At 45.0% G+C, this 22048-nt stretch overlaps 1 protein-coding gene across 3 annotated transcripts in view; it reads left to right on the forward strand.

Moving 5' to 3' along the window:
• CAMK2A (calcium/calmodulin dependent protein kinase II alpha) overlaps nt 1-22048 on the forward strand; it is a 90332-nt gene that overhangs the window by 54798 nt on the left and 13486 nt on the right. For 2 of the 3 annotated variants that reach the window (XR_011171243.1, XM_069102625.1), the window contains exons 13-16: nt 2615-2655; nt 7383-7415; nt 8530-8578; nt 19062-19137. Coding sequence is in view for 2 of the 3 variants with exons in the window: in XM_069102625.1 (XP_068958726.1) it covers nt 2615-2655; nt 7383-7415; nt 8530-8578; nt 19062-19137 (199 nt within the window). In the remaining variant the exon portion in view is untranslated. The remainder of the gene's footprint in view (nt 1-2614; nt 2656-7382; nt 7416-8529; nt 8579-19061; nt 19138-22048) is intronic. The other variant, XM_069102627.1, reaches the window with a different exon arrangement.

The following is a 22048-nucleotide window of genomic DNA, read 5'->3' on the forward strand; positions in this document are numbered from 1 at the left end:
TGTGCCATTTGTGAGAATGGTGCTTGGGCTGGGGGTAGAGGTAGCAGCAGCCCTGACATTAGAGACAACCTCACAGAGGGAGGCTGGCAAAGCCTATATTAGCACTTTCCCCAGTTCCAGTAGAGGATGACCAAGAGGAGAAAAGTGGGTGGTGAGAGATGCCTGCAGACACACCAGGGGCTTCCTGTGAGGGGTGTGTGAGAAGTACCCAATTGTTGCATAGCAATATCTGAGGTTACTAGGCAGCATTGAGGGGGAGGGAACTTGAATTTACCAAGTGACCCTTGTCTGAAGGCACATGGGTGAGTGACAGAGCTGCCAGAGTCTGGTTGCTGATGTCAGGGGTTTGGGAGGACTGACAGGGAAGCTGAGTGGAGATGGTAAGTTCACACCAAAGCAGGAGAGGGGATCTTTGGGGTGATTCCACATTGCTTTGTGAATTCAGCTGTCCCATCTAAACTCAGGCAAGGATACTGAAGGTTCATCCCATTTTCCTACTCCCAGAAAACATAGATCCACCATGGGCAGCAGCTGGAGCCCCACTTGGTAGGGGAACCATTCTCAGACCCAACAGACCCAGCCACACACTGTCTTGCCTTTGCATAGCATGGATATGGCATAGTGCTCAAGCTGTTAATGAAAGGTGGATGTAATGCTTATCTCCAGTGAGCTAGGCAATGTAGCACAGGGAAGGAGTCCTGGATGCAGAGTCAGAGGGCTTGGGTCACACCCTTGCTCTTCCACTTATACCCAGGTGACCTTGGACAATCTACCTAACTAACCTCTTTGAGTTTGACTTTTGTCGTCTTTAAGACAAAGGCATTGGGACAAGATGACCTCTAAGGTGCCTCCCAGCTCTAAGTCTCTGAGTCTGTGAATCTATGAGCTTTCCCAGCACTAAATATAAAATTCTATTATTTGTTCACCATCCTGTTCGCTTCTTCTGTCTTCGCCAGGCTGCTAACTAGAGAACTCCTTGGGAGCTCCTTGCACATGCATAAGGAAATTATTAGAGACCCTAAGCAGGGCTTTAAGGACCAGGAAAATGATCAGGAAACACCTTCCCTGCTAAAGAAGACTGTATTTGTGTCTCCTGAGAGAGACCAAGAAAACAAGACACTGACAGTAACTGAGACAATGGTGGTTGAGCAGTGCAATGCAAAGAGATGGTAATCCAGGGGTCTCTTCCTTCCTATGGCACTTAATAAACCCTTGACATTAGGCAAGTAACTTTCCCTCACTGAGCCTCACTTTCTTCGTCCATGCAATGGGCATAGTAATCCCTGCACTGCTTATATTACAGAGTTGTGAGGACTGAGTAGGATAATGGATGTGAGGGTTTGGGAACGACAAAGTACAATGCCAAAATGAGGAATGAATTGGTGCCTCTTATTCCAGGACCCAAGGCATCATGGACATGCAATTAAAAAAAGTGTGCCAGGAGCAGAAACCTTATGGAGTTCTTAGGTCCCAGAGAGCCTCTGAGATGGGACAGTGTGCACAGAGTACCCGCAGGTTAGGGGAGCCAGAGGGCAGGGCCTAATGTTTATAGTTAAGACTGCAGCAGTCACTGTAGGTAGAGCTTGGGTGGGGTTGAGTATTGGCCAAGGGAGGTAGAGAGAGAAGACATTCACTCCGCTAGGCTCACCATGTTTCCTTAAAGCAGTTTTGGGGAGTCAGGATTAAACTCCTGACTCTTTTGGGCTCACTTCTCCCTCTTACTCTCTCCTCTCTGGTGCCCAGGAGAAAAGTTCAGTTAGAATGTCAGGCTGGGATGAGTATTCTGGGGCATTTTCTGACTGTTATCCAAATAGAAGCACTCCATCCAGGAGGGGTGTGTGTGTGTGTGTGTGTGTGTGTGTGTGTGTGTTGAGGAGATGACAGAAAGGCAGAGGCCTCTGGGAATTTTCATTGGAACAGGAGTCCCAGGGCAGCTGTTTATCTCCTTTCCGGCTGGTGCCTAGGGAACCAACACCCAGCCTGGGCATGCTTTCCGGAGCTGAGAGAGTAGGGAGGGGCTACTATAGCCTAGAAGGCACCAGTCTGGCCCCGGGAGGGGGGCCTGGGCTAGGGCCTCAACAGTGGGTGGGCATCTGCTTCTTCTCATTGCCAAAATGGGGCCTGCAGCTGTCTAGTGAGGCGGATCGGGTGACACATGACCAAGGCAGCATGGGGCTAAAATTAGAGAGGGGGCAGAGGCAGGGAGAGAGTACAAACCACCACTGTCCCAGGAGTTTGAGACTCTGGGATTAGCTTTCGGACTGAATGGGGCTCAGAGGAAATCCCCCAAAGCTGACCGGGGACCCCTGTGGCAGTGTGGTGTCCAGGACCCTTGGGGGAGGAGTTCTCTTTCTTTGAAGTGCCCCAGTATCCGGTGGCCCACAGAGAGGGGAAACTCCCCCTTCCCCCAGGGGGCCAACGCCGGTGCTGGGAAAAGAAGGAAGAAGAATAGGAGGGTGTTTTTCCTGAGGATTCTGGATCCAGCCTGCCTCGTGTGCCTCTCCCCTAGCCTCTCACCCCCCTCCTTGCTGCCCTCTGATGTTGCTTCTTCTCACACTATGGGCCCTAGTGCCCTGTCTTGTCCTTATAACACTCTACTTTGTCTCCATCACAGGAGGGAAGAGCGGGGGCAACAAGAAGAATGATGGTGTGAAGGTAAGCTCCCCTTGACGCCTGAAAGGGCCTCAGGTGTGGTGGAAAAGAACACAAGATTTGGAGCCAGAGGGGACCTGGGTTCGAATCCCAACTGTTACATACTACCTAAGAATGTGGGCAGTTTCCTTAATTTCTCTGGCCTTCAGTTCCCTCATCTCTAAAATGAGGGGGATGGAGTAAATGGTTTTTATTTTTAAGGTTACTACCAATTCTGAATCATGATGCTATGATAACAGAGTTCACACTCTGTGTGTGTGTGTGTGTGTGTGTGTGTGTGTGTGTGTGAGTGTGTTAAGGAGGGGGTGGGACTCCAGTTGCTCTGGAGGTCCTGTGATATTTGTAAGGTTAACCATCTGGGGCAGCACCAGTGTTGGGGGCATCCTGACTATTGGTGGGAATGAAGTCACATTGATTGTCTCTTAAGAAATGGGTACCTTGGGATAATGACCTCTCTTCTTCCCCATCTCACCATTGGATGCCCTCTCTCAAGGCACTGATTTTCTTCTGCAAGGGCATGGGGATGGTTGAGAGCAGAAGTCAGGGAGATATAAGGGGAAAAGTTGACAAAGGAAAGTTTGAATATGGGGGAGAAAGAATAAGTCAAGAATAAAAGGAAAAGGGTTTAAATCCCTCTGAGTGACCAGAGTGATGGAAAACAAGAGGATGAGTGTTCAGGAATTAAGAAGGATAATAAAAACTTTCCCATAGAAGCTTGTAGGTGTCCATGAGCCTTGGTCACTGGGAGGAAACCCCCACATATATCAGGATGAACATGGAGGCTTTGGCCTCCACACCTACCCCCAAAGTCCACTGAAGTAGCTAATGATGTCCTTCTATTTCCTTTAGGGCTATTTGGAGTGAATAAGTCTCTGGCCCCACTAAGCAAGGACTTATCAGGAATGTAGGATATTCAGGACCCAAATGACTGATAAAGTTCTTCCTGGTTTTTTTTTCCCCAAAGGCATATTCAGTGGCCTATTGGGATGCTACCTGATGAATGATTATATCCCCTGCCCATCATATCTCTCCCAAAGAGTTCCAAGGTCTAAGGGAACCAAACTGAAGAATATCTGTCCCCTCCCCAAGTAAAAGAGGGCTTGACCTTCTATTTTTGAAAAATGGACCTAAGTTGCCTTTCTCCTCCACCCTTACGCTCATACCATGCTGAGGGCCAGTCACCCAATGACACTTCTTTATCTTCACTTTGTCCCTTTTCTCCACTATCCTCTCCCTCTTCTCTTTGGTGAGTGGTGCTTGTGCCTCTAGGAAACATACTGGTTCCATCCTGTCCTTGGCTCTCTTCCACCACAAGGTTACTGTTCCTGGATAGGCCTTGTCATCCTATCACACTTAGCTCCCCCAGCAAATGGGCTTTATGCCATAATGGGATGTTAAAGTGAGTGACACTGGAATTTCAGGAAGTCTATTATAATCCAAACTAAGTGGATTAGTCTGTCATGCTTCTAGTGTTAGATTGCTGGCCTTTCTGGGTTATCCAGCTGACTCTCAACTCATTGTTCAGAGCCAGTGCCAGAAACCCAGATTAATTTTATTATTGGCCTGAGTCAAATTTAATTAATAAGATGAAAAAGCTTCTTCTCACAACACAAACAAAAATGTATATTGTACTCTATAGAGTCAATTAGAAATGACTCTGGATGGTTTTAAATTTTTTTCTGCCATAACTTCTCATCATTTACTTGGGAAATTGAGAGTTGACTATGTTGAGATACCCACATGGTAGGGGTTACGGACTTTGGATGCCTGGTGGTCCTCTTTGGTTGCTGGTGTCTTTTCTGCTGAGTTGGGGGTGATAGACCTCCTGGGAAAAAGCCTAGTGTTGAGGTGGCCTTGAATTGGAATTGTTGGCCAAGGCTAAATTCCCTAGTAGTCTGTATTCTGAAGGTGGCAGAGATAGGGTAGAAAGTTCTAATGGGGTTTGATGGACTTTGGGGCAGGTTCTGGGGAGTTGCTTTAGGGATTGAGAGGGGACTAAGGCTCCTGCATGGTCAATTGGGTTGTAAGTCCTGTGCTGTTGGGATAAAGGTGCTTCAGTCTGAGGAATGAAAAGGAATTCTGCTGGGTGGGTGGAGCAGTGATTCATCCCTAAGACCATCCCCCACCAAATCTCTGGCATGGCCTGCACCCCTGAGGGCTGAGGCCACACTTTTGCAAATTGGCTTTGAAGTTGGATCCTCAGTGTGTGAGGCCAGAGAGATGGAGAAGCAAGAGACAAAGGAGCCTCAGTGTTGGAGAGGCAGTAGTTGGACCCAGACTCTGAGTCTGCCTTCTGTGGGCAGCAGAGCTGGCATTGCCTATGTGGACCAAAATGCTACCCATTCCCTTTCCCCCCAGCAGAGCCTAAGGAGATCATCTTATCCTAGACTCCTAGGATATCCTCAGTCTCCTAGACTGGCAGGGAGGTAAAAGAGGGCCAACATCCTGGGGTACTATGCCATTGCGTTTAGTCAAGGGAAGGCTTGGCTGGGACAACCCTGGGAGGTCCTCTCCCAACCCACTGAGGCTGCCTCACCACCCTCTCCTCTGGCAGCCTCAGGAGGGAGGCAGGAATGGGGTGGGGGAAGGACACAAGCTCTGACCAGGAATGCTCAAGTTGCTATTGCCAGTCATCAAAATCCTGAGGATGGGCAAGCCTAGCCTTCCCTTCCTTGAATGAGAATCTCTGATGAAAACCATCTCCTGAATAAGAGGGAGGCAGGTTTTGGGCAGCCAGCATGTACTGGCTTTTATTTCTTAATAGACAGATCTCCAAAGGGTTATACACTGGATTTGGCACATCAGGTAGATACAGTCATGCCCTTCCCCTCTCTTCCCTTCCCATCCCCATCAAAGAGGCAACGTCTTAGGGGCTATTCAGGAAACCTCTCATCTCTATGCCCTGTGCTCATCTAGGCAGAGGGACTGAGTCCCCTGATTCCTGCCCACCCCAGCCCCCAGATCCTCCTTCCTACATATATAATGAGGGAGGGGGAAAAGAGACCCCTCTCCTCTTTACCCCCACCCCTTCCACCTCTCAGAGGCTACCAAAGCCATTCACTGCCCCAACATGTGGTGTCCCATCCTGTCCTGTTGTGATAAGTGCGCTCACTCCCCACCCCCGCCCGCCGTGTCCCATCCTGTTACTGTGCGTCCAGAACCAAGTACAGTCGCTGCTCTGTGTTTGCATCATGTTTTCTGTCTAAAACGTCTGCCCCACGTGACAGACCTAAGTGAGCGGAGCCGAGTCTCTCAGCCCCACTGTCTTTTTGGGTTATAGCTGAAGACAGAACAGCTACTGGACTCTGACCCCTGCCAGAGGCCATCTGGCTCCCACTGTCCACTGGCTCTTATCATGGCATGGAGACGTCCTAGGGGACCATGGCCGTGGAAGGGGAGACTGGGCCAGAAAGGCTCTTGGTGAAGGGGCAGGCAGGCACAGGAGGCTAGACTCCCTTCAGTGGAGAGTCTTAGAGAAGAAGGCTGTGGTGGCCCTGGAGGGGGTGAGAGCCAAACAACTGGGCTCCTGAGTGTGGCCTCTAAGGCCTTACTCACCCCGCCATCATGGGAGCACGCCATGGGCCATCAGTGACATTGTGGCTCACTGGTATCCCTGTTTAGCTTTTTGAGACATCTTGGTCCCGCCTCACCCGGGCACACACGGACTTTGTCCATGCCTGGAACTCTGGTGTAGGAGTCAGAGAAAGAGACAATCATTTGGAGCCGTGCTTTCTCTTCCTCCATCTTCCTACCTTGCTTCCTTTTCCTCCCACTCTACTTCCCTCTCCTTCCTCTTCCCATTCCCTTCCCACTTCAGTGTTCAGATTGGGAAAGAAAAGAGCCCAGATGCCTAAGAGAGATGGAATAGGTCAGAGCCAAATTTGAATCTTGGCTATAGCAGTCATTGTATGACCTTGGGCAGGTCATGTAACTCTTCTAGGCTCCAGTGTCTCTATCTGTAAAATAGGGTTGACCTCTGCTCTTTGCAGATTTGTAAGATGTCAGAAAAAAAAGTAATAGATCAAACTTGATTTAGAATTAGTGCTAGATGGTAGAGCACCATACAGAGAGGCACTTAACGGCTGTTCTCAGAGACTTTGGAGTTGTCTTTGACACTGGTATCTGAACCAGTTTATCCCAGTCTTCTGAGACTTCACGGAGGCCTGACCTGCCCCTGTTTCTGGAAGGCTAAGCCCGGAGAATACTAGCAGTTGAGGGTCTTTTCTGATAAGCCCCAGGGCGGTGATATCAGAGAACCCCACTTCTCAACTCTTGGAGTCTAATTCCCTAGTTGTGGCAGTCTTGACCTGGCTGCTGAGGGGTGACTGGCATCCAGGGCACCAGACCCTCTCTCTCACCAAAGCTCAGCTTGGTGGGTTAGCTCTGGCTCAGGAGCTGTGCTGGGATTTGGAAGATCTGAAGGGTAAGACCCAAGCAGTTAGAAGGATTTGGATGACAGGGCGCAGCAGAGTTAGGCAGTGCTCCAGATCTGGCTGGTCCTCAGAGTTATGGTAAGTGGGGGGGAAGTGTCCCTAGGCTCATGAGCATGCCACACCTTGGGCACTACCCTCTTTCTCTGAGTGCCAGATTTCAACACCTTTCAAGTACCTGAGACTGGCCCAGGGGCCACTGCTTCCTTCCTCCCCCACTCTACTTCTCTCCCCCCACTACTTTCTACCGTTTTGCCACTGTGTCTCTTCCTGTCCCATCTCTTCTCCTTGTTTTTCCAGAAAAGAAAGTCCAGTTCCAGTGTTCAGTTAATGGTGAGTGTCTGCCGTCTTCCCAAATGCCGGTAATGCTGGGCCTCAGCGCACTCCCTCCTTGCTCCTAGAGGTCACACTGGGAATGCGGGTGGGAAGAGGGGGCCAAGGGCGTGTGTGGTACGTGTGTGTTGTGTGGCAAACATGTATGTTGTTTGTGTGTTTATGTTGATACCTTCAAAACAGTGCTCTGGAACAATACATTTCACAGCATAGGACCAATATTGACCCACTGTGGGCAGTGGCTGACATGAACCTTGTCCAACTCCTCAGGCCATTTCCTAGTCTGATTCTCTTGAATCATTCTCACTGGACTTCTCTAGCCCAAAGCCCTTAGCTTTTACTCTAAAGTCCAACTTTTTGAATTACTCAGTAACTAAATGATGATACAGTGGTGCCCAGATTAGACTCATGTGTGTGACAGTGTAGGGACCCCACTTGGGGTCTTTTTTGGAGTGAGCCGCCCAGTGTGCTTTGGGCAGATCCAACCTCAGTCCTGGCCTTCCTTGACCCCTCCATAGACCTTTCAGTGTAACCAGCCGGTGCGTGTGGGGCTCAGAAATGCGCTCTGTGTGACTGTGCATCTTTCCTGACTGTAGTTTCATGTGTTCCTTCCCACTTCTGCACAACTCCCTCTCTCCCTCATCCTAATTCTCCCTCCTTTCTTTTTTTCCCCTGTAAATTTGTACCATTTCCCCCCAATTGTACAATCAACATGCTGTCCTTCTGCTCCTTTCCACGACTCCTCAACCCTCTTCTGGCTAAAGCCTCCTCCCATCTCATGGCAGAGGTTAGAATTCTCAATGTATTCATCCCAATAAGAGACCTCCATAGACAGCTCCTCCACTGCCGCCTCCTCCTTCCCTCCTCCTCCTCCTCCTCTTCCTCCTTCTCCTCTTCCTCATCGCTCCCTGAGTTTGAAAGTTAGGTTGGGTTTTAGCTGCTCTATCTGGCCTCCAGGGCCCATCTGCCTCTTGGACTATCAACCAAGTTCTCTGGCGACCAGGGTTGGTAGAAGCTGTTATGTTTGCAATCAGCTGAGCAGGTTCCTAGGTCTCAATGGTCAGCCTGGGGTTCACTTCTTTCCTGTTGTTTTTCCCTCCTATTCTTTGTCCAGGAGTCCTCTGAGAGTACCAATACCACCATTGAAGATGAAGACACCAAAGGTAGGAGCGTTGACTCCATTTTCTCTTCTGGGAGACTTTTTCTTGCTTTGTCTGATTTAGTCTAGTCTGTCCCTTTGTAATGGGAATCTGTATGCTGAAGTTAATGTCTGCCTAGAGGGATTGTGTAATCAAAACAGGACAAAAGTATTTGGAAGTAAACTCCTTTGCTATTGGGAAAGCCCCATAGGACTGGAGTGTTTGATTCCACAGATTCTGAAAGGGCAAAACTGCAAAAGACACCAGAGGTTTCTTTAATCTTTATTTCCAGGCTCCAGATCTCATCCAGGCAGAAACTATTCTTTGATCACAACCACAACTGATGAGGCTAGGCTTGCTGTGTTCTGTTTTTCTATCTCTGATCTCCATTTATCTCTTGATGCCATCATAAGATGCTTATCACACCTAGCATCTTCTTTCCTTTGCCCCTTTGCCACATATATACACAATGCACTCACTCACATAGGGGCACAAGAAGAAGAGTGAGGGACAGAAATATTTTGGTGGAATTACAAGTAATCAAAGATGCATAAAAACAAATTGACCTGAGTCAAACTGGATGGTTCCAAAGCTTATAGATCTACTTGCCTTTCTGGTCCCTTCTGAGCGCCCCCCCCCCCCCCCAAAAAAAAAAAAAAAGGTTTGGATCTTCTATGAAAGGGGTTGAGTGACAAATCAGGATAAACCCCCAGAAAGTCAGTCTCCTTCCATTCAAGAATGATACCCTTCTGGACTGAGTAGACTCCCCTCCAAAAGTCCAGTTTCCTAGATTCACTCTAGGGACATGATTTAAAGTTTGTCACCCACCATCAACTAACCAAGAAGTCAAGGATTACATTCTCATCTCTCTCTTCCCTTAATCTCTGGCTCCAGGCCATGTCCATTCTGAAGACCAAGGACCTTTCACTCTCTGACCACTTAACCAAAGTGAGACAGGGTGTCTTAACGTGTGACCTCTCTCCCTTCATCACTATCTTTGTCCCAAGGAGCATCATATTGGTTTTCTTGGTTCCCCAAAACACTCCAACAGTTTATAGTGATACCATGTTTCTTTATAGCTTGCCAGTCTGGAAGGTTGAGGTGATACAACTGATTTCCCACTCCTCCTTTAGCCCTAATCTTGAATCTGATACCATTTGGGAAACCCCGGTAACCATCAAAGATCTGCAAACAATAACAAATCATCTTGGTATTTGCACTCCTACCCCCAGTCACTATCTGGACAGAGTAAGAGAACCATTTCTAGGTCTTACCAATTACAGTTGGAAAGAAGTCAGTTCTTAGTGGTCAGTTTTAACCATATGAACCTTTAGATAAGGTGACTTCTTTCTAGGAAAAAGATTTGGGACAGTTGGCTGGTTTTGTCTCCATCCTGGGCCCAGGACTGATACTACAGTGGGTATCACCCTTCCCAGGAAGCCGTTTGAGGGGCTGGGGCCAACACCAAGCTTGTCAGTGAGGTCTGCCTAAAGCAGAGAGAGGGGTATGAGAGAACTTACTGGCCTCGAGGGAGAAGTGGAGCCACCTTCTCTAGCTCCCACAGACTTACTAGACAAACCCTAGGGTTGATCATTCCTCTGGGGAACTCCTTACTATTTGTTGGGAATTGCTAGACTCAGTATAACCTAGTGGGGAAAAAAAAAGAAAAGGCCTAGGTTTGAATCCCAGTTCTTGCTACCTTATTATCACATTACCAGAGAAAATAATGTGTATAAAGTGTTTTGTAAACTTCATGGCTTATATAAATGTTAGTCATTATTATTATTGCTATTATTATTACCTATGTGACCAAGGATGAATTATTTAACCTCTCTTGGCTTTAATTTTTTTATTTGTAAGATAAAGTGGTTAAATTAGATCAGCGTCTCTCAGAAACCCTTTTGGGGAGTCTTTCGGTTTCAGGACTTTACACCACTAAAAATTGTTGAGGATCACCAAAGAGCTTTTGTTTATATGTATTATATCTATCGGTATTTACTGTATTGGGAATTAAAACATATTATAAAAATAGTTTTGACCTCACATACCCTCTGAAAAGGTCTTGGGGATCCCAGGGGTTCCTGGACTGCACTTTGAGAATCATCAGACTAAGCCTCTGATCATAGAATTTAAAGTTAGAAGACACTTTATTTTTATTTATTTCTTTTTTTTTTTGGAGGGCAATTGGGGTTAAGTGACTTGCCCAAAGTCACAAGGCTAGTAATTGTGTCAAGTGTCTGAGGCCAGACTTTAACTCAGGTCCTCCTAACTCCAGGGCCAGTGCTCTGTTCACTGTGCCACCTAGCCGCCCCTTGAAGACATTTTAGAGATTATCTAGTCTAACTCCCTCTTATTACAGATGAGGAAACTGAGGCCTGGAAATATAAGTAACTTGCCCAAGGTCACACAGGCAGTAAGTAGCTGAGCTAGGATCTTAACTTGGGTGATCTTTTGCTAACTACACAATTTTACGCATGTGTTGGTTTCTAAATGTGTGGCATTATAAATGAGGAAGGCCTTCTGGTAAATATTTCCCTGATGAGGGAGATAAGCTATGATTCAGTCAGTTGGGACGGGGCCTTGGTGATGTAGCTATCTGATGGAATCTGAGAGTTCTAATCTTGGGACTTGGTACAGAGCCAAAAAAGACACTAGCTTTGAATGAGAAGGGGTCCAGGGCATGAGGTTAGGCATCTCTAGAAAAAAGATACCCCGAACAAGGCGAGATACTGGCAATGGTGGCAGAACAAGGCAGAGCAGAGAAGAGGAAGAACCCTCAGGGTTTCTAGCTGACTTCCTTTCCTGACTAGGGTTCTGTACCCTTATAAACTTCTTATCTCTGCCTTTCCTTTTGGAGGTGGTGCAGGATCAGAGCGCAATAGGGGGCTGACATGACATGACCTGACATAACATGACACCATGCCATAATATACTATACCATACCATAATATACCATAACATATCATACCATACCATAACACAACATACCATACCATACCATTATGTTATTTTATGTAATATTATGTTATATTATATTTAAAATATATGATATAAATTATAATGTAATAATATGATAGAGGGCTGAGAGGATCACAGATTTAGAGGTGAGAAGGACCTTGGAGAACATCTGGCCCAACTCTGTTATTTTACAGATGGAGAAACTAAGACTCAAGGAAGCTGAGTAACTTGGTCAGAGTTGCACAGAGAGCATCAGAAGCATGATTCAAACCCGAGTCCTCTTTGTCCCAAGTCAGTGTTCTCTCTACCATGACACACTGCAGGAAGGGAGGGATTCACTTAATTGTTAACTCTTGTTTGTGTGTCTCCTTTGGCTGTTTCTATGATCTTAGCTTCTCAAGGCAAAGAACAAGGAAACTTGAGGCAATGCAGTATATGGATGAATAAATGAATGAAGCATGTATTAAGCTCTTTCTGTTTGCAAAGAACTGGGGATACAAATAGAAAAGTAAGACAGCTCTGATCTGCAAGGAGCCTCACATAATTATGGGTGATACAATGCAAAGGGAAGGTTTTATCTCTAAGTCTAATAGAAAAGCTTAAAAGTATTTGGGATATGCTAGAAAATTCCATGTTAATTCTTCTTCTTTAATGTCATTTCCACTAATTAAATGATATTATTTTATATACTTCTATATAAATATTTATGTATAAATATGTTATGTATTTATACATATTATATATTTTATATATTTCTACATAAATATATTTAAATATAAATATTTTATGTATTTCTATACCTGAATATAATACTTCTATACATTTATATGTAAATATTTTTCATATTTACATTTAAACATGTATAAATATTTTACATATTTGTAAATGTTTTCTAGATTTAGATAGTGAAAAGTCCAGGGGATTTGGAGTCAGAAGGAGCTAGATTTGAATTCCAACTTATTCCCTGTATGATCTTGGGAAAAATATTGATCCTCTCTGAGTTTCAATCAGTCAGTAAATATTTACAAAGTACCTACTATGTGCCAAGCTCTGTGCCTAGCATTGGGGATTCAAAGGAAGATAAAAGACAGTTTCTGCCTTAAGTTTAATGATTTTCTCACTTATAAAATGAAAGGGGGGTTGGAATAGGTGACTTCTTGGGTCCCTTCCAGTCCTAAGGCTTGCAAGGGCTGTCACAGGCAGTCCCCGAGCAAAGGAAAAAGGCCAATGTGGTTTCTTTTGGAGCGGAGAGAGCTTGTTATTAAGAACAGAAAGAACAAAGTTCAGTGCCCCAGAGTATCATCCTTCCTTATATTTGTGTAGTGATTTTTAGCTCTTCAAAGGCTCTTACATTCATGATCTTGACACTCTCAACATCGCTGGGAGGGAGGGATGGGAGCAGGGAGGAAAGGGACTATTACTTCTCACATTTTATAGAGAACCCAAAATGGGTGTGGGGGCTTCTCTGTGTGTGTGAAGAAATTCTTAAATTACTAACACACTTAAAAAAAAAATCTTTGTACTTGGTCCCCTCCACGCATCTTCCCTTGGAATGGTTGATACCGTGTAATAATAACACTGGACCAAGGAGTAGCTGGGGTGGCCAAAGAGGTATGAGGGGGAAATCATAGCAGTAACTCCTCTTTCTAAGACTTTCCTCACAAGTTCATGATGGGGCAGCTAAGGTGGCACAGTGGATTGAGAATGAGAACTGAAGTCAGGAGTATATGAGTTCCAATGTGGAATCGGATACTTACTAGCTGTGTGACCTTGGGCAAGTCACTTAACCCCAGTTATTTAACTTTCATTACCTTAAAAAAACACCCCCCCCCAAAAAAAAACCCACAAACAAACAAAAAAACCCAAACAAACCCAAAACTCATGAGGTAGCTAGTATAAGCATTATTACCTGTGTGGTCTCACTAATCTGAACATCAGTCTCCTCATCTCTAGATGAACAGGTGAGATTAGATGGGCCCTGAAGAACTAGAGCCATGATCCTTTGAAGACGGACCCTCTCCCCCAGCCCCCATTTTACAGATGAACAGAGTGAAGTGTCTTGGCCAGGGTCACAAAAATCTACTAACTCTAGGAACCAGCATCTGAACCTGGGTCTCCCTTCTCCCCAACAGCAGCTTCTGCTCTCCTGTTCCCTGGCTCTGCCTCTAATGGGGATACACTGACCAGGAGCTTAGGCCTCTTCTTGGCTCTTGACTCACTATCTGACCTTAAGAAACTTGCTTAACCTCTTAATGCCTCATGTTTCTTCTCTCTGAAAAGAAGCATTCCCAGGGGGCCAGGCCAATCACCAAATATGTGAAATGTCAGGAACCAAGTGGGGACCTGGCCTGTGGCCTCCGAAGAGCTGCTGGATGGACTCCTGCACATTGGGACTGGGCAGAAGGATGGTTCTGAGGCAGACATTTGTGGTGCTCAAAGTTAATTGGTTTTTAGCTTCTGAAAAGACATCTGATGATAGAGGAAGGGTTTGAGGACCTGGGAATAGCATGGGGCTCAAAGAAGGGCCAGGTAGGACAGTGGAAGTTGGGACAACCTAAGCTGGAGTTCCAACTTTGACACACACTAACTGTGACATGGAAAAAGTCATTCATTTCCTTTAAAACTCTGCTCAAACAACATCTACGTGACCCCTCTGACTGCTCCCTCTTTCCAATTTGTCTTCCATATTTTTGCTTCTGTCAGAGGAGGCATGAACACCTTGAGGGTAGAGATTTTCACCTTTGTTTTTATAGCCCTAGCCTCTAGCCCAGTGCTTGGTACATGGTAGGTGTTATTAGGATAATGCAGTCTAGGATGTAATGACAGGTAAGTGGTGCAGTGGATAGAATGCAAGGTCTGGAGTCAGGAATGCCTGAGTTCAAATCCAGCTTCAGACATTTACTAGCTGTGTGACTCTGGGCAAATCATCTAATAATGTCTGCCTCAGTTTCCTCATCTGTAAAATGAACTGGAGAAGGAAATAGGTAACCACTCCAGTATCTCTGCCAAGAAAACCCCTAATGGGGTCATGTAGAATCAGACAGGACTGAACAGCAACAATTGTAAATTTCTTGAGGGCAGGGCTGTTTTCCTTTGTCTTTGTATCTCCAGACACTGAACACAGTGTCTAGCCCATAGCTAAGTGCTTAATAAATGCTTGAGGAATGATCATATGGAGGAATGAATAGGTATTTTTGCTTGGCACTCATGAGTAGAATTAAGACCAGTAGGTGGAAGCTACAGATTTGCAGACTGAGGTTCAAAAATGAGTCTTTTTTTTTGTCATTGACATTCAGTTGTTTTCAGTCATATTTTATTCTCCATAACTCTATTTGCTGTTTTCTTGGCAAAGATATTGGAGTGGTTTTCCATTTCCTTCTTTGGCTCATTTTACAGATGAGGAAACTGAGAAAACAAAGTTAAGTGACTTGCCCAGGATCACACAGCTAGTAAATGTCTGAGTCTGGATTTGAACTCAGGATGATGAGTCTTGACTCCAGACTCAACACTCTGTGCACTATGGTGCCACTTAGCTGCACCTAAGAGTCAATTAGAGATGTCCAGTGACAGAATGATCTACCCAAAGAAGTACATGGGAATGGAATGGCCACTTAATTGAATCATTACCATATGGTGTGGTAGTGAAAAGAGCTCTAGATTTCGAATCTTAAGGTCAGGGTTCCAGGTTCAGTTTTTCCACAAATCTATGTGATTTCAGGCAAATAATTCCATTTTAAAGACTCAGTTGTTTAATCTGTAAAATTAGTTGTAACACTTATGTTGCAGAGGTATTGTGAGGCTCCTTGGAGTCAGGATGACATGTTTGATACAACTAGCTGTGTGACCCTTGGTAAGTCATTTACTCTCAATGCCTTAGGTAAAACTCTCTAAGGTCATCAGCTTCAGAACAGTCATTGATCGACTCTGGTAGAGAGAAGTTCCTCACTGGATAGATCTTAATACCCATGAAATCACAGGTTCTGTCCAATAAGTCACTGAAATAATATATTAAAATCCTTTGCAACCATAAAGTACTATGTGAATGCCTAACACTGATATTATTATTTTGTCATAGAAAGTATATTTATCCTTCAGGTAGCCAGGTGGTAACATGAGACAGCTAGGTGGTGCCGTGAATAGACTGCCAGGCCTGGAGTCTGGAAGATCTGAGTTCAAATCTGTCCTTAGATACTTACTAGCTGTGTGACCCTGGGCATGCCATTGAGCTGCTGTCTACCTCAGTTTCCTCAACTGTAGAATTGGGATCATAACAACACCTATCTCCCAAGTTTGATGTGAGGATCAAATAAGGTAATATTTGTAATAATGTTTAGGATAATGTCTGGCACGTAGTAGGGTTTTTTTAGGGGGGGGGAAGGCAACGCAATTGGGGTTAAGTGACTTGCCCAAGGTCACACAGCTAGTAAGTGTGTCAAGTGTCTGAGGCCAGATTTAAACTCAGGTCCTTCTGACTCCAGGGCCAGTGCTCTATTCACTATGCCACCTAGCTGCCCCACACATAGTAGGTTTTTAATAAAGCCTTCTCTTCCCCTTATGATTCTGCGATTCTTATTAAAGTTGGAATCTTATTCTTGAACTAGCCAGATTGAGCATGGACATGCTGAGCCTCAGTTTCCTGATCTGTAAAATATAAAACCCAATTTTTCCTTCTACATTCATGGGGGTTTTTCTAAGGAGAGTATTCTGTTAGCAGGAAAGAGTTGTAGGAACATGAACTGTGTTATAATTGTAGTCCTCTGGGGCCCAAGTCTGTGCTCCCATAAGAGGCGTGGTCCTGGCCTACTTGAGTGTGTGTCCAGAATCAAGTTACTTGATGGTGGGCAGCAGGCAGGAGATGGCAGCAGATCTTCCTGCACTAGCTCCGGTCCCAGAGCTTTACCCAGGGTTTCAGTCTCACTATCAGGCCCCCATGGGGAAAAATGCTGAGGCCATGATATTTAAGACCCTTCCCGAAGGGCCAGCTGGCTCCTGGGATTTCATTCCTCATACTGGGTTCTCCCTTTTCGTCACTTAAGATTCCCTAAGGACCCCTTTCTCTGCTTCTGAGTGAGAGTCAGGCTCCATCCTCTGGCTGTGATTTAGAGCCAAGTATCCCACCCTCAGATTGTGTCTTGGAGCAGTGGGGTCCTACCTTCTGACTGACTTACACCCTTTGCTCTGGACAAGTGGCGATGATGATTTGTGTGGGTGTGACGTAGAAGGGATTCAGGTGTATTTGTCTCTGAAGTCCCTTCCCACTCTACACTTCTGTGAGGCTTGGGGTGGCAGAAAGAGCACAAGAGGTTGCATTCCTAATTCTTACAATAGCTGTGTAAACACTGGGCGACTGGGCTTACCTTCTTTGTAAACTGGAGCTAATGATTCTTGTCCTGACTCAGAGGACTGCTGGGAGCAGACTGCTACCATGTTTCCCCGATAATAAGACACTGTCTTATTAATTTTTTTGGACAGAAAAACACCAGAGGGCTTATTTTCAGGGGAGGGCTTATTTTAATGAACATTGACAGCAATTTTAATAAACAGGTAAATGTGAACAAAAAAATGTACCTTTATTCAATAAGCAAATCACTGGGGAAGAACAGGACGATGCACTCACTGCTGCAGCTCTGATTGGATGCAGCTCGGAGCGCGGCGTGTGTTTCACAGGGGGGGGGGCGGTGCATACAGAGGGTACCGTAATGTAGCGTGTAGTGCAGGGGATCACCTTCACTACAGTAGCAATCTCAATAGGGCTTATTTTCGGGGGAGGGCTTATTTTAGAGGAATCTCACACAGTAAGGGGAGGGCTTATTTTCGGAATAGGTCTTATTATCGGGGAAACACGGTATGTGGGAGGCCCTGCCGAGAAGTGGGAAGAGGGTATGGTGTGCAATCAGAAGGCCTGGGCTCGATCCTTCCCTCTTCCGCTTGTTAGCTGTGTAACTTGAGTAAGGGAAGGGAATAAGCATTTATGTGGTGCCTACTGTGTGCCAGGCACTGTGCTAAGTGTTTTTGATAAGTGTTTTCTCATTTGACCCTCACAACAACCTTACAAGGTAGGTACTACTGTTATCTCCATTTTACAGCCAAGGAAACTGAGGCTAACAGAGGTTACTTGGTTTGCCCAGGATCACACAGCTAGTTATATGTCTATTTTCTTTTTTTTGCTTTTTGGAGGGCAATTGAGGTTAAGTGACTTGCCCAAGGTCACACGGCTAGTTTTTGCGTTAATGAGGTCAGATTTGAACTCAGGTCCTCCTGACTCCAGGGCTGGTGCTCTATTCACTGTGCCACCTAGCCGCCCCTAGTTATATGTCTAAAGCTGGGTTTGAATTCAAATCTTCCTAACACAAGGTCCAGAGCTCTTCATTGGGCCACCAGCTGCCTTTAAGTAAGCACTTACATGATGCCTACTATGGGCAAGCACTGTACTAAGCACTTTTTACAAATATAATCTCTGATCCTTCACCTTTCTGTCATTTACTTCTCTTGACATCAGTTTTCTGATAGGTAAAGTGAGGGAATTGGTCTAGATCAGAGGTAGGGAATCTTTGGCCTCAAGGCCATGTGTGGCCCTCTAGGTCCTCAAGTTCGGCACTTTCGCTGAATCCAAACTTCATAGAACAAATCCCCTTAATAAAAGGATTTGTTCTGTAAAACACTCAGTCAACAAGCCACACCTGAGGACCTAGAAGGTCACATGTGGCCTTCAGGCCGAAGATTCCCCATCCCTGGTCTGGATCGTAGATTCTTAACCCTTTTTTTGTGTTGGTGACTCCTTTGGCTATATATTAAAGCCTATAGTCAGAATGCTTTTTTTAAAGCAAAAAATAAAATATGGAGGATTACAAAGGCAACCAGTTATGCCCAAATATAGTTTTATACACTTACACATATACATGCACACGTTTTTAAAGTTCACAGACCCAGGTTAAGAAGCCCTAAGGTCCCTTCCATCTCTAAGACCTGTATAACTGTGAACTATTAATAGGAAATGTCCTTTCCCCTTAGTGTTGGTAGAAATTATATGCACGTATTACTCTATGCTAGCTTCAGTACCCCCTAAGGTACTTTAGGCAAATCTTTCTCTTGGGTGGATTGGGGTGGGGGGGAGCCATGAGCAGAGAACTCTTCTAAGATAATAGCAAAGAGACAGGAAGGGCTACAGCTCATTAGCTGACTAGGGATGGACAGAAAAAGAAACAGGGGTGGGGGAGTGGGGTGAGGTGGGCTGGGGTTGATGAGACACATGCCTTAGGAAGATTGTCTTGGTAACTGTCTAGGCTGCATTGGGAGAGTAGAGCCTGGAGGCAGGGGTATCAATTAGGATACAAGGGCTGTCAGGCTGAGAGAGGAGTCTCCTTCCTGCCTGCCTGTGGTCTTGTCTTTCCTCCACCCAGAGGAGGCTCCTAAAAATTTAGCCCAGAGCCAAGTTCTTTGGGCTCACCATTTGGGCTCATCCGGGGACCATTGCTAATACTTCCTCCTGGTCAGGCTACAAACGCCCTTTGTGTTTTGTGTTTCTTTGTATTTTCTCTTTGCCCTACAGTGAGGAAGCAAGAGATCATTAAGGTGACAGAACAGCTGATCGAGGCAATAAGCAATGGGGATTTTGAGTCCTACACGTGAGTCTGATGGGTGCTTCTGGATATCTGGGGCAAGGGAGGAGGGAAGTGGCTGAGTGATTTAATCCCGGGATGGCATAATGCATAGACAGCCAGCCTTAGAACCAGGTAATACCGGGCTCTCTGACTCATCCTGCCTATGTGATCCTGAATAAACCAATTCCATTTTTCTATGCTCTTGATGACTCTCTAAGACCATCAATTGCAAGGAAGTTCTCAACATGCACTAACTGAGAGGCATCCTCACCTGGGAGCCCCCTTTAACCCACAAAAGCACAGGCCAGTCCCTGTCCTGTCCCCCATTCACCTCACTTTTATTTGTAAAGGTCTGCTGAGGGCATGGATCAATGCAAACTCCTCTTTTGCATTTAGATTAAACTCATTTAAGTTTTCTTTCCCTCTTGGTTAGAATTTTCCTCTCTGCAGCTTGATTTATGCTTCTTTTCTGCCTTCCCTCCCAAGCCTTCCTAACTCTCATTCCCTGCAGACTCTTCCTTTATGCTGCCAAATGATCCTTTACTTCCCTAAGGAAAAGATGTTTTTATTTCTTCCTTGAATTCCCTGGGCTCTCTGGGAGTGTGTGCGTGGGTGTGTGTATACGTGTAGCCGGGTAGAGGGGTTGCAGCTGGATGCTCCCTGGGGGGGATTCTGATGGCAGTGTTTCTCCACCCAGAGCTGCTGTTAATGGTGAGAATGTTGTGGAACAGCAGTTCTCAAAGTTTTTGGTCTCAGGACCCCTTTATACTCAAAAATTATTGAGGACTCTGAAGAGCTTTTGTTTATGTGTGTTATACCTATTAACATTTACCATATTAAACAGTAAAATATTAATTAATAAAATTAAAGCATGATCAATTTAAAAATATTTATTTTATTTTTAAAATGTATGAAACATGTTTTATAGTTTAAAATATTGAATTCATTTAAAATGGCAATAAACCAATTACATGTTAACATAAATAACGTTTCTATGAAAAATAACTATTTTTCAAAAGAAAACAAAATTTAGTGAGAAGAGTGGCATTGTTTTGCATTTTTAATATTTTTTTCCAATTATATGTAAAACCAATTTTTGACATTCATTTAAAAAATTTTTGAATTCCAAATTCTCTCCCTCACTCCCTAATCTCCTCTTTGAGGAGGTGAGCAATTTGATGTAGATTATACATATGCAGTCATGTAAAACATATTTCCATATTAGTCATGTTGCAAAATAAAACATAGACCAAAAAAAAAAAGACAAAAATAAAGTAGAAAAACTATGCTTCAATCAGCATTCAGACTCCCCATCAGTTCTCTGGAGGTGGATAGCATTTTTCATCATTTAAGTCCTTCAGAATTGTCTCAGATCACCGTAGTGCTGAGAATAGCTAGGTCATTCACAGATGATCATTGTGCACTATTGTTACTTCACTTTGCGTCAGTTTGCATGAGTCTTCACAGGTTTTGTTTTATGTTTTTCCAAATTTCTTTAATGTTTAGCTTAATAGAAGAGAGCTAGATTCTCATATCTGTTTCTGCATTCAGTCTGTTGCAATATGTTGTTGTGCTTGAAGTGTGTGAAGAAGAGCCAGCCTCACACAGATAGTTCGAAAAGGAAGAATTTTAACAGGCAAATAACATCATAGTATTATTATGAAAATAGTTTTGACTTTGCAGGACCCCAGGGGTCCACAGACCACCCTTTGAGAACCACTGTCATAGAATGATCTTTACTTTTTAATGGACTCCTCCCTTATTCCACCTTGTTCTAGCTTATCCTCTGAGCTGAGATCTCACATTTAATCCAATAAACACTTATTAAGGACCTCCTTACTCTATGTAAGGCACTGTGCTTGGCTCTGGGGTCCAAAGATGAAATGAGAAGCCATCAGAGCTTACAAACTGCTGTGGGTTGGAAGGAGGCATGGAAATAGCAGAGGTGTGTGTGTGTGTGTGTGTGTGTGTGTGTGTGTGTGTGTGTGTGTGTATGTGTGTGTGTGATGCAAAGAAGAATGTAAAAAGGGCAAAAGAGGGATCCAAATAGCTAGATAAGAGCTAGATAAGATTAGAAATCCACTTTGAGCTGGAAGAATCAAAAAAGGATTCACGGAAGAGTTAGCACCTAAGCTCTACCTTGGAGGGAGAGAGAGTTTCCAACGAGAAGAGAAAAGAGGAGATTGGGGTGGGGATGGGGGCTATTCCAGGTACAGGGATGGCCTGTATGACATGAAGTCAGGAGAAGGCAAGAGGAGGCTGGGCATTGGCAAATATTTTGGTTTGTTTGGAATTGAGATGATGTGAAGGCATGTGGTGTGAGATAAATCTGGAAAGGTGGATAAGGGAGCCGGATTATGGAAGGCTTCAAATGCTAGGCTAAGGACTTTGTTATCTCTCCTGAAGGCTGTGGGGAGCCCTGGAGGTTTTCAACCAGGGGACGGGCCTGGTTAGAACTAAGCACTAGGGAGATTTATTTGGCAGCCCTGTTGAGAATGCATTATAGCATACAGGGGCTGGAGGCAGAGACCAGTCAAGCTATTCCAGTAGGCCAGAGGGAAGAAATGAGGGCCTGAACTAACGTTATGTAAATGGAGAAGATTTATTGGAGATAGAATCTTCAGTATTTGGCAGTTGCTTGGATATAGGGAATAAGGGAAAAGGCAGAGATAACTCCTCTCAGTCTGAATCTGGAAGGATCCCTGTAAGAAAGGAGAAATGGGCCCTTGGACCTGAAGGAGAAAGAGGTGCTTTTCAAATTCTGCTTCTACCAAGCTCTCCTGCAAGGGGCTTGTCCCCTGGGAGTCAGGACGCTTCCTGCTTGCATGTTTTATTCAACAAACAGTCAATTATATGGGACAAATGTTAGGGCTGGAAGAGGGGATCAATATTCCTGAATGGGCTTCCTTGTGCTCATGCCCAAGTTCCCTGGAGA

Source organism: Petaurus breviceps, unplaced genomic scaffold (genome assembly GCF_028583685.1).
Source record: "Petaurus breviceps papuanus isolate PSGF00001 unplaced genomic scaffold, PetGlider_PUasm1.0 551, whole genome shotgun sequence".
Taxonomy (NCBI): Eukaryota; Metazoa; Chordata; class Mammalia; order Diprotodontia; family Petauridae; genus Petaurus; species Petaurus breviceps.